This window comes from Denticeps clupeoides, chromosome 11 (genome assembly GCF_900700375.1).
Source record: "Denticeps clupeoides chromosome 11, fDenClu1.1, whole genome shotgun sequence".
Lineage (NCBI taxonomy): Eukaryota > Metazoa > Chordata > Actinopteri > Clupeiformes > Denticipitidae > Denticeps > Denticeps clupeoides.
The window spans coordinates 9,850,179-9,862,940 of NC_041717.1; the positions used below are offsets into that span (position 1 = coordinate 9,850,179).

The 12,762-nt window shown below is 44.0% G+C and overlaps 1 protein-coding gene across 1 annotated transcript in view; it reads left to right on the forward strand.

Moving 5' to 3' along the window:
• The window catches only part of fibcd1a (fibrinogen C domain containing 1a), a 60,384-nt gene that overhangs the window by 21,602 nt on the left and 26,020 nt on the right, over nucleotides 1-12,762 (forward strand). Inside the window, exons 4-5 of the mRNA XM_028997158.1 lie at nucleotides 1,762-1,927; nucleotides 2,691-2,827. Of these exons, the coding sequence (XP_028852991.1) occupies nucleotides 1,762-1,927; nucleotides 2,691-2,827 (303 nt within the window). The remainder of the gene's footprint in view (nucleotides 1-1,761; nucleotides 1,928-2,690; nucleotides 2,828-12,762) is intronic.

Consider the following 12,762-nt stretch of genomic DNA (forward strand, 5'->3'; position numbering starts at 1 on the left):
ACAGAAATCCACCTCAGGTTTATTTGCAACTGGATGGGGAATATAAATATTATTACATAGTTACAATATGGTGTTGTTTATACGTTCATCTTAATTATTTTTTTTACATTACCTATAGCTGTCACTTGTTCCACATTTATTCAAAAACTCAATGCTGTTCAATATAGAATTGAATATAGTGGAACGTTGTGCCATGAAGGCAACAAGTCCATTTGAAAAAAAAAAAACGCACTATCAACAGGTTCTTCAGCTGGGACTTCGGCCCTCTATGTATTCTTCATGGCCGGAGGGCAGCTTTGAGGGCATGGTGACTGGATGTGTGTTGCGGGGAGAGGACGTGTGCGAGAGAAATGTGCGCTGAGGGAGTCGCAAGTGATCGTGTCCCCTCCGTCCAAACAGGAAGTGGCCAAACGTCAGCAGCCATCACGTCAAACGGCAGGACGCGGCGCTGCACTCGGCTGAGTCACCTCCCCTTGCTCTGCGTTTAAAGCGCAGTTGTCACACTTACGCTGACACGCTGCGCAAACCGACAACGCACGAAGCCAGAGGTGCATTTACTCCCACCGCTGCATTCCTGTTTGTCCTCTGTCCACAGGGGCACCGCTGTCCCTGGCGCCATTTCTCAATACGTGCCATTGCACTTTGTCTGCAGGGCATCTCTTAGTATGTAGTGCCTTTATTCATTTGTTTGAATTAAATGGCTACGTTACATGATGCATGCATAGACGTATTTTACACTACATTCTTCAACAAAGAAAGAAAGAAGAAGAAGAAAGTGATTGTCACATGTGATACTCAGCAGCACAGCACACGGTGCACGCAGTGAAATTTGTCCTCTGCATTTAACCCATCACCCTGAGTGAGCAGTGGGCAGCCATGACAGGCGCCCAGGGAGCAGTGTGTGGGGACGGTACTTTGCTCAGTGGCATCTCAGTGTCACCTTGGCGGATCGGGATTCGAACCGGCAACCTTCTGATTACGAGGCCGCTTCCTTAACTGCTAGGCCACCACTGCCCCTGTGGTATGTAAAGGGTAAAGAACCCTTTACATACTTTACTTTTACTCCTACTTCACTTCATATGATACATTACTCCAACTTTAGCTTATGATACATTAGCATGTTAGCAAAAATGTCTCAAATTTCTATCCAATAACCTTTAGCTTGTGTGTACTGCATAGATCATTTTTGTCAGGGATTTTAGAAACTATGAGCATTATTGGTAATAGCATTATTAGCAAGTACATTTCGGATGTCTCTTCTAAATAGATTTAAAACTATCAATCAATCAGCGACTGTCCCTAATCAAAAAATGTAAATCCATTTACTTGGCTGCCAACAGCGCTGAAAAAAACCTGACCAGCTAATGCTGCTAAGCCGGCTTGTTAAACATCTACGCAGGTTCGAAGCGGGCAAGGCACCAGCTGAGACCAGCTAGCCGCATTACGCTGAGGTACGTGGCTTTAGCCCAGCGCTGGGTCAGTACATTTCGGTGCTAAAATATCTTGAGATTCCTTCTCAGATTGACTTTGTGTGGACCTTTTGTCAGGCAGACTGTGAGGACTGGAGCTGTTTGTTTGAATCAGTTCAGACTTTTTTTAAAAGCTCTTGCCGGGGACCTGGTGAAATATCATTTTTAAGCCTCACCTTGTGTTCTTGCATCCTGCCACCTTCTTCGTTTGCCCCACTAAGGTAAAAAAAGGCAGGAGAGCAGTGTACCAGATGTAAGCTTTGCACCTGAAGGGAGTGTTTCTGTCGCGCAGTTGCTGTCGGAGAGCCAGGTGAACATGGTGAAGGTAGTGAACTCGGTGAGCGACGCCCTGAACTCCATGCAGAAGGAAACCGGGAGTGTGAAGACTCGACTGAAGGCGGACCTGCAGAGAGCCCCCATCCGCACTGCCCGGCCCAAGGGCTGTGCCAACGGTGAGGGTAAAGCATCTCATTCCCTAGTCTTCTCACGGCCTCCTAAACACGCACGGGATTAGACCTGTGACTGGACTTATAAAGCTGAGCTCTGAGGAAAAGCATTGTGTTGATGCCAGAGTTTACTGTTCCATCTTTTACACATTCCATCTTCAACATTACAAATGAAAGGATTTACATTGCTTCTTCAAATCAGTTCAACCTTATTAATATTATTGCAAAAACAATCTTTAAAAAAGTGATGGACTTGCATCAGTGTATACAGCGTTTCCAGATACCATTGTCATGACATTAACAATGTCTGGACAGATTTTCTAATCCAAATTAAATTCAATAAAACAATTAATACCATAAACATGGTACTGTGTTTTTTTTAGATTTTGCTTAGAATTTTTGAATAGGCACAATAATGTTTATCGCAACATGGGCAAACATAGATACACAGACAGAGAGAGATGGTCAGCTTTTACTATTGCATGGTGGATCAGGATCTGACTGTAATTTTGACCATCAAAACCATCCAGCATGTTTTATAGATGGGCCGGGACACTCACTGTAGCTCTCTCCTGACCTCCTCCATACATACTGATGAAGATTTGAGCACGTCAGCCTTTTTCCCTTTTACCATTCCTTAAGAATTGCTTATGGGAAACAAAGGATGAAGAAATGAACAGTGGCTCACTGCACGTTTGAAACCTTACATCAAACAGCATTCATCATCTTTGGATGCCAAAAAGAGCTTTAATTGCAGTGAACATTCTTCCCTTAGGTTCTAGGCCCAGGGACTGCAGTGATATCTACGCTAGTGGCCAGAGGGAAGATGGGATCTACTCAGTGTTCCCCACCCATTACCCAGCTGGGTTCCAGGTCTTCTGTGATATGACCACCGACGGTGGAGGATGGACGGTGAGTTGCTATAGGCCACACAAGTTGATGTAGGATGATGTTGAAGAATATTCTTTCTTTTGATCTATTTTTGGAGCTGTGTGTGTGTGTGTGTGTGTGTGTGTGTGTGTGTGTGTGTGTGTGTGTGTGTGTGTGTGTGTGTGTGAAAGAGAGAGAGAGAGAAGGGGAAATACTCACACAAATTTAATGAATCCCCCTTCAGACAACAAAAAGTTGGTTCTGTTTGCTCCAGATGGCCCCAGCTCGGTTTTTTATCTGCTGATAGGGAGAGAAATGGGCTGTCGGCCAGGTACAGTGTTGTCCTACAGTGATGTACACTGTATACAGCTCTTATGTTTTGTAATATTTCCCTGATGACTATCTGTTAGATTGAGACATTAAATGGCTTGCAGATGTTTTGAAGATGCAACACATGCTCTCTGTTGCCAGTGATAACAAAATAACTATTCATTTCCACCTCAATTCCAGCGTAATTTTAGGATGAACACTAGAGAATACAAGTTTTCCCGCATTACAGGCAGGGCAGCTGCACAGCTATCAATCTACACTGTTTGCCTTGAAAAGCTGTTTAGGACGAGGAAGGCTGCTGAAAGGAGCTGCCACGTGATCTGATGTGATTCTGAACAAAACGATCAGAACAAAATTAGACAATTAAACAATTAATTAGCCTAAAACATGAGGCCAGTGTTGTTAATATGTGTTTCATTCACCAAACACTTATGAATGAATAATTTAATTATGTAGAGGCAACAGGCATATGCAGCTAGTCATGTTAGCAGCTACTTCAAAAAATAAACTTTTTGAATCAAGGCTCTGAGAAACTATCTGTCACGGTACAACGGAAGTAGCAGGCACGACAACAGACATACACAGAAACAGGACATAAAGGCAGGTCAAAACACAACAGAACAGCCTTTCAAGAACTGACATGAGACAACGACTGAAACATAAAGATCACCTGGGTGATCAGGACCCAACACACCTCTGAACAGGCTTCACGCCGCTAGTCCAGGTGTAGTGTTATATATGTAGCGTTACATGTGTAGTTTTACATGCTTAGCGTTACATGTAGCGTTACGTGTGTGACATTACGTGTAGCGTTACGCGTGTGTGTTACATGTAGCGTTACGTGTGTGGCGTTACATGTTATGTGTGTATCGTTACATGTGCAATGTTACATGTGTAGCGTTACGTGTAGCGTTATGTGTGTGCCGTTACGTGTTTAGCGTTACATGTGCCGTTACATGTGTAGCGTTACATGTTACATGTGCCAAAGTGATGATTTGACAAGATGGGGTTTACATCATTGAGAATTGGTGCGTTTAAAGTAAAAACAATGTCAGTGAATTTTTTGGGTGACGAAAATTAAAGACAAACAATAAGCTCTCCTGGATGCACAACTTTAAATAGCAAAGAGTTTTGTCTTGGGGTGGTATTTGCCTAGCAGGTAAAACACTCGCCTCTGAACCAGAAGACCACAAGGTCCCAGGTTCGAACCCCACTTACTACCATTGTGTCCCTGAGCAAGACACTCAACCCTGAGTGTCTCCGGGGGGACTGTCCCCGTGACTGCAAGTCGCTCTGGATAAGGATGTCTGATAAATGCTGAAATTTCCATGTTGTGTTTTAGGAGACTAAATCAAAGACCACAAATGGTTTCCATTTGCTAGTAGCACTTTTATAAAAGCAACAAATTACAAACAGGTACTAGGTTTGGCGATTTCAAGGCACTCATTTCTTTCAGGTTAGTGAAATCTGAAAAAGCGCGGCTATTCGCAAGATGGCCGGCGTCGGCCGAAATCTCCAAGCTAAGTGAAGCACACATTCTTTTGGTGTTTCCCGTCCTGTCACGCTGACATCCAGTCCAAAAGGGAACATATTGTACCTGCTGATTGCGGGCAAAGCTCCTTCGCTGTGATGAGAGCATTAGCTCTCCACAGTTACTGTCTCCGCTAAGCACCTCCACAGCGGCGCACGTCTGAGGAGGAAGAATGGAGCTGTTATGTGGAATTAATAGCTCCAGCTCCGCTATTCATCATCCCTGGGTTCCAGCAGTGTTTTTTTTTTGTTTTTTTTTGAGGAGAGTTTTCTGTCCAGTCAGGGCAGCTGGCATTGCTGGGGCTGGAAGCTCAGCTTCAGCTCCGATTTCAGGGGTGGGAGAGGCGGTGCAGCTCCTTCTTATACATGCAGACTCAGCGCTCGTCTGAACACCAATGAACAAAGGGGACATTCATATCCCATTATTGTTCCCTACCAGGACATTGCAGACTCACACACACACACACACTTCCTCTAAATGATCGTTTTTTAACACACACACAATCCCCCCTTCCTCTCCGAATGCTCCTGAGAAAACAGTAAGACGTATGGTTCTTAATTGGTGTTCCTTGTTTTGCATAATCTGATATTTAAACATCTGGAAGGAAGCTGAGGTCCTCACCCCTGTCTGTCCCAGTGTCCTACATCCTAAGGCACCTGCTCGATGTCCGTGAGAGATTGTGATGAGAGATCTGAGCGGAGGATGGAGAGGGACATTTGTATTGGCGCAGCGTGCTCTTTGTGTGTGAACCATCTTCAAGGCTGCCTCCTCGCAAGCACTGTTGCCTGGCAAAGTGGCGGACCGGGACGGAGGCCTGTTTGCGGCCGCTCGCCGATTTCAATGCCTCGCCTTTAAACAGCGAGCCTGAGGGAGGCGAAAGTGACAGAAATGTATCCGCTTGTGTTGGCAGCATCCTTGGAATGGCCCTTGTTTTCAAGTGCGGGTACTTTTTCACTTTCACGGATCGAGGGGCCTGTGCAGCTCTGTACCTAACCGCGGTTCCACGGGCCACGTGCGCGGGGCAGTCGCGCCTTCGCAGCCGCGGTGAAAAGCAGGCGACCGCCAAGAGAGCAATTTGCCACAGTGACGCTTGGAGATCGCATCCGCATGCGCTTCCACGGGCGTCTTCCGCTGTGCAGTCCTGCCATTTGGATCCTCAAAGCTCATTTAAGACCCGGGTCACTTGGGTTTATCCCCCCTCCGTCTGCCCGGAGCTTTTCAGAGGCGTTTGGCTTTTGACAGTTGGATGCATTCATGTGTTGTGTGTGTGTGTTTTTTTTTTTTTATTTGGACACCTCATGCTGTGCCACAGAAAAAAAAGGTCCTCATAAAATTCTCTCTCTGGAGGTTTAACTAAAACCCATCAGACGGATGCAGAAGCGAATCATTGAGCTCCAGAAATTGTGTCAGCTTATGGAAAGATATTTGAAGCAATTTTTTGATTGTTTGCAAGAGCGGCCAACAGACAGTATAATAGCAGGTTTACTTAAAAAAAATAGGCTCTATCTCAGTGTGAGAGCAATGAACTGCCTGAGGAGGAGCTTGTAATCAATACATGTGAAATGAAATGGTGGCACATGCCTCCTCAATTTCTGAAAATAGCATGACAAGGGAATAAAACATATCAATCTAGCTTTAAATCGCGCCTTTACAGCAAGAGACACATCTGTTTCCCCTCAGTTCCTGCAGTTCTAGAGACTTGTCTGCTATTCAGTAATTGAGATATTCAGTAATTGCTGTACTTTTCTATGCTCATAACTTGAAAGTTTGGTTAGAGATGTGCAAAACATAAAATATAAACCTTACTTTCCAAGGAGAAGATGGGTGTCCCTCTGGTCTCTATTCCATCTTTTCGATTTTAATTTTACATGACCACTAAAGGTCTAGAGCTCGAACAATTCTTTGAATATCTCTGTTTCTATTCGTGGAGCCGCTGCTTCTCTTAGCATAAGGCTGCTTTAAAATGACCCTGGCCTGTATACTGAAGGAGCTAGTTCTTGCTGAAAAGTAAGAGAACAAATATATATAATAATGGCACATTTTTTTTCCTGTCCAATTTGGTTCTTGCATGCAAAGAGAGCAAATGCACATGACCTTTTTATCACTATTGTATTTGCTGAAAGGCTCAGAATTTATGGATTATTTATTATTGATACTGGCTGGTTGACGTATTAAGTGCCATTGCTGAAATATTTACTCCTGTTCTGATGTGAATCACAGACTTTTTCTAGCCCTTATGTACAAGTGTGTGTTTTTGTTGGCCATTGCGATGGTCAGGCATTTTAGACATGCCCTGGATGCTTTTAAAGTGCTGAGTGGATTTCGGTGATTTCTGGGTTAGTGCTTGCTGCAAGTAAAGCTTTCATGGGCACAGAGTCCCCGGTTTTTCATTTGCTAGAAACATTTATCAAATTACCTGTTAATGCTATGCTAAAAGTGCAGTCATCCATTTACATGTCTGGAGCACAGAGACTTTGGGCCTGACTGATTTTATTTGTGTGGCATATATTAGTTCCAGAACATATTAAACCTGTCGCATTTGATCAGCCACATTAAAATGACTGGCTTAATGTGAGCCATTGAGACGTAAACTCACAACATTTCTGAAGGTGACTTGAATCTGACTGGTTTTCCAGCACATCCCACAGAGAAATTCAGCACCTTAAACACTATATAATGTTCCTCAAACCATTCCTGAATTATTTTGAACAATGGGACCTGCGGAAAAGGACCACTGGCATCAGGTAATTGGTGGTTTTAATGCTTTGGCTGAGTGGCAGGCTTATATATACATAAATACTGTATTACACAAAACACACCTACCAATCGAAGAAAACACAAGGAGTACTTTTACATTTAAGGCATTTGGCAGACTCCCTTATCCAGACCGACTTACAACACGAGTATATATAGTCTTACTTTTAATGTAGAAATATAAAATATGCAGAAAGTTTTCAAATCTACAGTGTGATGAATGTAATGGATGTTTTTATATAATTAACGGTTGATGGTTTTCCAAAGAAAATTCTCAGTAGCAAACATCATTATAAACACATATTTCCCCCTCTTTTAACATCATTATCTACAAAGAGTTGCAATGGATTTGAACAGATTGATCATTTTAAAAGCCTGAGGACACCTGGTGGTGAGCTTTAATGTATTATTAATCCGAGAAGAACATGTTTCTCTTTCTTTGTTCGTGTACGGTCCATTATTCATCATAATTCTATTGTGTGCCTAGAAACAGCCAGAACCCAGTAATTCACTGGACACAAATATCATCTGTATAATCAGTAAAAGCCTGAAGAGTCTTCATTAATTAGCCCTTCTGAGGCTTTAGACATTATATTGCTGTAAATGGATTTTGTACTCTTCATGTCTCCTGGTGCAGGCTGAAGTGAAGCCTCTTTTGAGGCAGGATTTGTAGAGGAACTGGCGTAAAGTGCAGTGGCGATTGCGAGAAGCGGGTTCTCACACAAAAGAGGCTGTGGGCAAACACTATCCAAAAGTCGCAGGGAATTCGTTTGTGCATCAAGCCAGATAAAAGTGACTTGCTGGACGTCACGTCAATGCCCTCCTTCACTTCAAAGTGTTGCAACGGTAGGAGCTGGGCCGGATTAAGGAGGAAGTTGATTAGATGTGAAATGGCTTTGGAGGCAATGGGAAGCAAAGTCTTTGAAGTGGCAGCAGGTTCTCCGGCTAGTAATGTGTGTTTATACTATTTAAGAGTCATGCAAAATGTAAGACAAATTGGACAAGGGTGAAAGGTTGAATGAAAAATTCACAGTGATCACTTTTATTTTCTCATGATTGCTTGTATTATTATAGTCTTGTTTCAAGGGGTATGATTAAACATTTCTGCGAAAACTCAACACCATTACACGAGAACTGCTTAGTATGCATCTGATAGTACTTGGTCTCATATCTCCTTGGGCTAAAATACTACGTACTATGCCACGCTTTGAATTTTTCCAAAATGTTTTCAACTGAGAAGAAAATCGACCGACTGTCCTTTGGCATTTTTTTTAAAACGTATTTGTCTTTCTCTCCCCTTCTTCCTTGCTCTTAATCATCCCTTGGAAGTGGCTGCAGCCACTGTGTTCAGTTTGATCACGTTTTCTCTGCCAGAACACGATGCCTATAATGGCTCTTGGCAAAGCTCACTAATTGGGTCGAGACTCAGAGCTGTTAAACCACCGTGATGCAGTCAACACAAGCTGTAGCCAGCGAGATTTGCGCCCTTTGATTATCACCTGCCCAGCCAATCACAGCCGAGGATCAAAGCCATTCCTTTACCGGGGCCTGCTTCCCATTCCGCGTCTAGGAGCTGCAAAAGCCTATGAGCAGTTTACGAGGCCTCATTAACTTTTTTTATCGGCTGTGAAAGGATTACAGGGACTTAATTTGCAAAGGTAAGAGGAGCAGCCCTTTGCAGGTGCTTCACACCGCCTAAACAGCACGGACACTTAATCCTAAGCCAATTCACTTAGCATCTGAATGCTTAGGAGCAGGACAGGAATTAGGGTCCTCTACAGGGGAAGTCGTATTCTAAGGCGGCTTCCATTAGAGTAACTCTGCAATGGTTCAAGTAATGAGCATGGGGCTCATTTAATACATTAGGATTATGTTACTTTTCGTCTAGAAAATGGTTTTGTGTTTTGTATTCCTTTAACTGATATTCGGGTTGCTCTGTATATTAATATAACGTTATAATAATAATTAATATTATTATTAATATAATAAGAAGTGAACAATGCATCTTCTGTCACTAAACCTCTTAGTAGGCCTTGTTAGTGCAGTAGGTAGCGCATCAGTCTCATATCTGAAGGTCGTGAGTTCGATCCTACCACAGGGCACAGGTTTGATTTATATTGGGGAAGTGGTGGCTTAGCGCTTAAGGAAGCGGCCCCGTAATCAGAAGGTTGCCAGTTCGAATCCTGGTCTCCCAAGGTGCCACTGAGGTGCCACTGAGAAAAGCACCATCCCCACACACTGCTCCCCAGGCGCCTGTCATGGCTGCCCACTGCTCACCAAGGGTGATGGTTAAATGCAGGGGACACATTTCGCTGAGTCACCATGTGCTGTGCTGCAGTGTTTTACAAAGACAATCACTTCACAGGCTGTAGTTTGTCCTGTCAAATTGTTTTAAACTTTATGAATTAATGCTTGTTACACAGAATTCCTCCATTACATTTTCTTCACATCAGTGCAAATGGAAGATTGCGAATGTTGTAGGTGATTGCATAGTGTTAAGTAAAAAAAAATGGAATACTGTGAAAAAAAGCTTGCTATAAAATTAAATAATTTCAGCACCAACAAGGTACTTTCATGAGCTGTCATAGCTTCATAGTAGCTGTCATAGTTTTAGTCACATGACTTTACAAGCAGCCTTCCAAGGTTGATTCAATGGCTACAATATAAAAAGGGATTGAGTGGTGGTGACTGTATGAAAGAGAAACATGCTGAGGGGATATATGGAAATTCAGTGGTCTGCTCCACACTGCTGCTCTTTTGCCTTTGTAATTTCTGAAAAAGAAAGAAGACAGCATGACGGAGGCCCCACCATCGTCCTCCTCACAGGACATTTGTGAGGACAAATTGCTTTGGGTCAGAGTTGCACCGTGCCATCAATGTTTTTTTGTTGTTTTCAGGAGACAGTGAATCCCATCTGTCTTTTTTTGACCAAGTAAAAAGCCTTGTTGTTATGACTAAAACCAGGCAATGATGGAGGTGAGCAATTCCACCTGAGCACTGAGGAAGTCAGGGGAAGAGCAATTTGAACAGCAAATTGGAAGCGAAACAAGAGCTCAGCACATCTGACCAGGCCGAACACAATTGTAATGCAAGCCAAGTCAAAATCGGCCCGGTATGTAATTTTGTCGTTCTTCATTAATCCATCGCAATCCAACACTCCCTCAAAAGTGCTTCGGTGATGGATGCCATGAGCAGAACAGCGAGCTCTGATCTCACTGCAGGCTTCAGGTCACGTGCGTTTGTGGCGAGACGATGCCAGGGTTGTGACCAACATAGGTCCGACCCGAGAAGCATCAGCTGCATGGCTCTGAGCATGCCCTTCTCCATCATCCTCACAGTGCTGGATCAGTGGACGTTAGACTGACCTGCCAGTTCCAGAGGGAGCCTCAAGGGTGGATGGTCTTCTAAGATCATCCTCTCGGTTGATTGACAGCCCTCAGGGAGAGTGGACTGTTGTCGAGTTCCTCCTGCTGCCCTCGCTGTGGTCCAGCTCTGTTCCCTGTCAGATTGACAGGTGGAGGCCACGTTTGTTGGCACAGCGAGGAATCGTGTCTTCCAACCCAGCAGATTGTTATCCTCAGTCTGTTGTGGCACTCTTGGCTCCAGAATCTTCTGGGGAATTTGTGTAACAAGATTCCACTCCCTTTTCTTTCGAATTCTTTTGTTTGTGCCGACCGCAGAATGGTCTCTGTAGCAATCTGAAGACCAGGTTGGGAGCAGCTGAGCCAGGATTCCAGTTCAACTCGATGGAAAGCCGACAGCTGTCCGAAAAGCTCGCGTTGTTTCTCACTCCAGTGCATTTCTCCAAAAAAAGTTAAGCTACTGAATAGCGCTGGCTAATGCAGTCGGTTGACAGCGCATCCCAGGCCCTCTGAAGTCTTTGTGTGGACGGGAGATAAGGCCAACTTGTTATTGGTCGCTTGGAGAGTAAACAGCCAGTCGTGCCATATAAGCTGATGCAATAACAGGCCCAGGCCAGGAAGGAAAACCTAAACAGTGAGAAACATTCCACAAAATTTTCTGTACCTACTTGCCTAGGCGAGGGTCACAGGTAGCAAGAGCCAATCTATTGGAAACATGCGAAAGGCTGAATTCTGTAGCTTCAATGTGAACACTACGCAACAGGAACCTAGATGATTGTGACTAAACAGCAGTGTGGGCACGAGAAAGCCAGTTGAGAATGTCTGGGATGTAGTGAAGAAGGCTTTACACCCTGATTTCAGCACCCCCATCCATCCTTAACACAAAATCTTGGCGCGGAATTAATGAAGCGCAGGACTGAAATAGATGTTGCGACATTGCATACGTTTTCGGGAAACCGTTCCGCGGTGACGACCTGCTGTAATCAAAGCCAAATTGCTGAATGTCCCTTGGGGATGAATCTGTCTGTCTATCTAGAGTGTAATTTACTTCCCATTCTGAGTCCAGGATGAGAGAAAGAGGCAGAGAGGCGCTCAGTGCGCACATGAGGCAAATGTCCATTCGACCAATAGGCTCCAGAACTAACGGCAGAGTTCCATCATATACTTCTTCCTAAGGAGTGCAATTTTAATCTCACCACACGCTTTGTTCAGGACCATTGGCTTGTGCTGGGCTGTTGTGCAGCTGTCGAGGAGGTGAAATGACTTCAGCAAATTCATACAGCGGATTTGCAGGGGTGAGAGCCTCCAAATTCAGATTCATCGCAGGCAGCCAAACATTTCCCTGGATGAAGTGTGATAATCAAATATATGTTTTTTTTTTTTGTGTGCGTGCGTGTCTCTGTGTGCCCAGCAATGGGTGGATAAGGAGTCAGTGTCATTACAAGTTATTACAACTGGCCCAATGTTAAAGTGGGACAGCAGCGACCATCAATCTTGACCAGTCTCTCCGCTCAACAATTCACTGCTTTCTTTCCCTCTAAATGATTTTTTGTTTTAAATTGAAGCTGCTGTGCAGCTCTCTGGTGGGAATATTCATAGCGGAGTTCATAAAATATTTATCAGAAAACACAAATTCCCCCTGTTTTAATTACCTTTTTGTACACTTAGCACAATAAAGATTTAGGGTGCTTTTTGCCATCCAGAGGTGACTGGGTGAGTATTTACAGGGGATGTTGTGAATAATTAAGACTTTCTTTAGTTGCTTTGTGGGTTGGAGGGGGGATTTGAAAGAGGATTTATTCAGTCGGGGCTACATTCATTCATTTTCAATGTGGCCCAGAGCACCTGCCCAGACTGTTGGCATGTTTTATTGAGTGAATCACTGTGTTTTCCAAGATCGTGCACCGCAAAGGTCTGGCTACTGTGACGAATATCTATATGTAGCACGCCTTGGGGAATGTAGTAGGCCCTCGCTTCGTCCAGGAGATGCAAAAAAAATA